The sequence below is a fragment of the Quercus robur genome, chromosome 9 (genome assembly GCF_932294415.1).
Source record: "Quercus robur chromosome 9, dhQueRobu3.1, whole genome shotgun sequence".
NCBI classification, from domain to species: Eukaryota; Viridiplantae; Streptophyta; class Magnoliopsida; order Fagales; family Fagaceae; genus Quercus; species Quercus robur.
In genome coordinates this window covers 32,820,943-32,825,858 of record NC_065542.1, presented here as the reverse complement: position 1 = coordinate 32,825,858, position 4,916 = coordinate 32,820,943, and the positions used below count along the sequence as shown (strand labels likewise).

At 36.8% G+C, this 4,916-nt stretch overlaps 1 protein-coding gene across 2 annotated transcripts; it reads left to right on the top strand.

The window, feature by feature from the left end:
* Positions 1-1,001: 1,001 nt before the first annotated feature.
* LOC126701276 (probable receptor-like protein kinase At1g11050) lies at positions 1,002-3,433 on the top strand. 2 transcript variants are annotated; one of them, XM_050399404.1, is made up of 2 exons: positions 1,002-2,242; positions 2,366-3,433. In XM_050399404.1, the coding sequence occupies exons 1-2, from the start codon at positions 1,123-1,125 to the stop codon at positions 2,941-2,943; spliced, it is 1,698 nt and encodes a 565-aa protein (XP_050255361.1). In that variant the 5' UTR covers positions 1,002-1,122; the 3' UTR covers positions 2,944-3,433. The 2 variants fall into 2 exon arrangements, with proteins under 2 accessions (XP_050255361.1, XP_050255360.1); XM_050399403.1 differs by having other exon boundaries at positions 1,002-3,433.
* The last annotated feature ends 1,483 nt before the right edge of the window (positions 3,434-4,916 follow it).

Here is a 4,916-nt window from a genome sequence, read left to right as displayed (position 1 = left end):
ATTTGCCAATATATAGAAGGAAACACAAAATTGAAAAACCCTAGTAGTAGGAATTTCTATTTGCCAATACAGAAGAAATCAAGATTTTCGAGTTGCTATCAAGCACAAAAAGAAAATCTTGATTTGGAGAAGAAAACTCAGCGCAGGAATCAAGAACAATACGATCAACTTTATTTAACAAAAATCAAGAACAATACGACCTACTTGATTCAGAGAAAAGCACTAAGGAAATGAAAGAGATTGAACTAAAATTCAGAGAATACCAAAATTTGAAGATTCTCTTGAATCAATTTAGCTATGATACCCTGTTGAAATCACACACAAGCTTGAAGGTCCTACAATGGTGGAATCACACATAGAAAGAGAAAGAGAAAGAGAGGGAAATTGTTGTGAATGATTTCGTATATATAAATGTTTGACTTTGCTCCCTTATATGTCAAAAACAGAGTAACTACCTAACCAACAATCAAGTCAACCAATACAAACATGACAAGTGGCAAATACCTAACTAACTAAGTGTGCTTTGTAAACGACACCAATGCACTACAACTTTATGTTACTGTTGCTTAGCACTGTTATATACAAACTAGCACTTCTATATACAAAACTACAATACAACACTACTAAACTAATATCTACAACATATTCCATGCTTTAACAAATATCTACTCAGACTCAAATATCTACAACATATTCTATGCTTTAACACAAACTTTCATAGAAACTTCATTGGCCGGTGGGTTTGATAGGTCAATGTTGACCCAAGGACATTGTGAAGATTCTGAAGACAAATAGTTGTAGCAACTGCTAAAAAGGGTAATCTCAGCTTACCAAAGAATGGCACATCCACATATATTATCCTCGTGTTTTGTTTTGTTTTTTCGTCTTTTTTCTTTTTTCTTTTTTTTTTTTGGAGAGAAAACGCATTAGCTTAGTTTGTACAGTGTTTGACCGAAATTACTTATATTCTTATTTATTTGGTAGAAGGTGATCCAAGAGAACACACAAAACCAAACATGCTTTCTTGACTAAACTACAGACAGCCAGCCATCATAGTTTACTTCCCAGAGCTCCACTCTATAATACGAGACGAGTCCAAATTGTCCTAACACCAATCTTTCAATGTTTGAGAATATGGGCAAGTCCCTCACGTTCTCTTCCCTTCTCTTCCTCTTCTTCTTCACCAATTTTTTCATTGATTCAGCCACTTCTTCATGCCCCATAGATCTTAGCTACGTTGAAACGTTCCCATGGAACACTTCACTGTGCCGTGAGGCCCGTGAACCGAATGGGACTCACTGTTGCCAGACCCTTCTTAGCCTCTTTGGCATAGGACTAGCCCAACACCTCAAAGACACCTCTAGGTTCCAACTTCCTGATTTAGCTTCTTCTTCTTCTTGCCTTTCCAATCTCCAAACCAAGCTTGAAGCTTTGTCAATCCAGCCTTCTTTAGTCCCACAATGCTTTGGAAGTGCAACAAATTTTGTTGCTAATACTTCACAGTGTGCTGGAATCATGACAATCCAAGATTGGAACCAAAGGGTTAATGGGACAACACAACTGGATTCATCTTGCCAAGGAGACATGACAGGGCTGATCAGATGTGGTTCATGCGTTGATGCTGGCAAGCAAGTGAATTCCCAGTTGGCCAATTTTGACCCAAATAACACACAGAAATGCTTCTACTTCACAGTCATATATGCTGCAGGAATTGTTAATGAGTTTGGTCCAAAGGATGTCAGGACTGCTTATTGCATACTGGGCATACCATTGTCTAGCTCTGCATCAAATAAGTCAGGGAACCATTTGAGTAGAACAACTCAGTTAAAGTTGATTTTTGGGTTATTGGGTGCTCTTGTTGGAGTTTTGCTTGCTTTAGGAGTGATCATCTTGTATAGGAGACGGGACAAGAAAGAGAGGCAAAACGATGTGCATGAAGAATATGTAAGCAGTGTCAAAAGTAGTGTGTTGCCCAACGCAGGTGCAAAATGGTTTCGTGTATCGGAGCTTGAACAAGCCACAGATGGATTTTCTCAGAGAAATTTGATTGGTCAAGGTGCATATGGGGTTGTCTACAAAGGAACTCTTTCAGATGGGACTTTGGTAGCGGTGAAACAAATTCTTGATTTGGAGTCAACGGGGGATGAAGACTTTTGTAATGAGGTTGAGATCATTAGCAAAATAAGGCATAGAAACCTTCTTGCTCTTCGAGGTTGTTGCGTTACAAGCGATAATCTGAAAGGTAAGAGGAGGTTTTTAGTTTATGATTTCATGTCAAATGGTAACCTTGGTGATCAATTGTTTATATGTAGGGAGAGATTAACATGGCCTCAGCGTAAGAATATAATTCTTGATGTGGCCAAAGGGCTTGCTTACTTGCATTATGGAATCAAACCTGCCATTTATCACCGAGACATAAAGCCCACCAACATACTTTTGGACTCTGCAATGAAGGCTAGAGTGGCAGATTTTGGTTTGGCAAAGCAAAATAGTGAAGGTCAGTCTCATTTAACCACAAGGGTTGCTGGCACACATGGTTACTTAGCACCTGAGTATGCTCTCTATGGGCAACTAACAGAGAAGAGCGATGTGTATAGCTTTGGGATTGTAATTCTAGAGATCATGAGTGGAAGGAAAGCACTGGACACATCAAATTCCTCAATACTATTGATCACAGATTGGGCTTGGATGCATGCAAAATCAGGAAATGTGGAAGAAATTTTTGATGAGTCAATAAGAGAAGAAGGGCCAAAAGGGATCATGGAAAGGTTTGTTCAGGTTGGAATACTTTGTGCTCATGTTATGGTGGCTTTTAGGCCTACTATAGCTGAGGCCCTTAAAATGTTAGAGGGTGACATTGATATTCCTAGAATACGAGACAGGCCATTACCACTTAGTCATGAGTCTTTTAGATCTTGGCGGAGTATATCAAAAGAGAGATGAAGGCTCAATTAGCTCAACCATGAGTATTAGAGCAGATTGCATCTATGAATTGGACTGGAAAACCTTGCTTGTGAGAAAACTTGGATTTGCATCCTTTGGGTCAAAATTTAACTTCCATCGACCAGCCAACCTTTGAACATTCAAATCAAATGGTCAACGCTGGCTAAAGATAGGTACTGGAATTTGAATTTTTCTTATTTTCTTTTTTTGTTATCCAATTTATATATAGTACCATTCAACCCTGAAATCACACAGAGAGAAGGTAATGTTAGAAAGAAGTTTTTATTATTTTTTTTAACCTTATAAAATGTGCAAAAGTTTAATTCTTGCTGAGAAATGTAATCAATTACTACTTTGTATTATCCTACAAGAAAATTAGTGATGCTACCATCATTTTTCTCTCGTTGAAAAACCAGTGTTCAACGAGTTGTTTGGTTAGGTTATTAGTGCAGGTTTCTTTCTAATTAATTTTATATCTTTTCTGGTAGTAGTTTATCCTAGCTTCGAATTTATTACTTAGTTGCTATTCATAGCCATAAATGTATACTCCTTTTTCTCATATAATTATAAGTCTCACTAATTAAATTTATAGTGAGACCCACGATTAATGTGAGAGGGAGAATATGCATTTTTGATACTTTCAAAGTGTTCAATAATTTTTCATATCTATTTAGCCTCGAATACATTTGAGTTCTATTTTGCACTTAGCTACAGTTAACATAATTAAAGCAACCCAACTTCGAATGGTTTAATTTCACACGCTATGACCATTGAACTTACGTTATACAATTACACCCAGATAAAGTCCTCTTCGTTTAGGCATTTCTGGACCCATAACCCTTAAACACGAAGTCATGTCCATCCTCAAGACCGCCTTGTGGGTTAGAGCAAGATTTAGCCTTAAAGCTACTTTGAATCACAATTTTTTTCATTAAACAAACAAATTAGCGACCACAATGGGAGATGCCAAGGAAAACAAGAAATGTATAAAACATTAAGAGTACAAATAATGAGACTCGAAACCCAGATGGAAGCCAATTCAAGCTCCTTTTACATACCAATGCCACAATTATGTTGGCAGCAGCAATTTGGGGATCATAATGCCTCTTAAATAAGTGTTGAAGGTCAGATCTAAAAGAAATACCATCAAATGTCTTATTGATGTGGCAGGCAACAAGAATGAAGATATGGAGCAAATCAGTAAAATGGCTTTTAACTACCAAATACCTAGCTACTTCTCAAATACTGAGGAGATTAAATAAAAAATTCCAAGTATTTTCTTTTAATGATGAGAAAGCTCTAGGCCCCAATGGCTTTAATGCCCATTTTTTTGCAGTCGGCTTAGTGTGTTGTTTGAGATGAAGAGATTCATTCCAAGATACCATTAAATGTTTATTTGAATCAAGTAAACTATATTGGAATGATGGGTTGAGTAGGATTGGATTTTAAATCTTTTGGAAACTCAGATTGGATTAAATTTGGGATGTAAAATATTTAACTTCAGTGATCCGACCCAACTCATGTTATTAATAATAAATGCATGTATTTTAAAATTGTTAGTTGATTTATTTTAAACTTTGAGACTTTGTTTTATCGCAGGTCTGTATTTTTTTTAAGTAAAAATAAAATAATTTTTTTCCTCTTTCTTCCTCTATGTGCTACTTCTTTGTCAACGACTCAACAACACCATCGTGACCTAGCTCGACTCAAGAGGTGACTAGACTCCAAGGTTAATGTCTCACATGGTCACAAATTGGTACCACCCTATTGACTAGTTACCGTGCACCCTTTAGATTTCACATTCCAAATTCCATATCCCATACATCAGATTTCCTCACCAATTTATTAAGAGAGACCTTTTGTGTTTATGACTTCTTTATGCTATTTCAACACAATAAAAGATGATGTCAATTTTTTTTTCTTCAATTTAGTGCTGTTGTGAGAGAGGGGGGGGGGGGGGGGGGGTGTTGTTT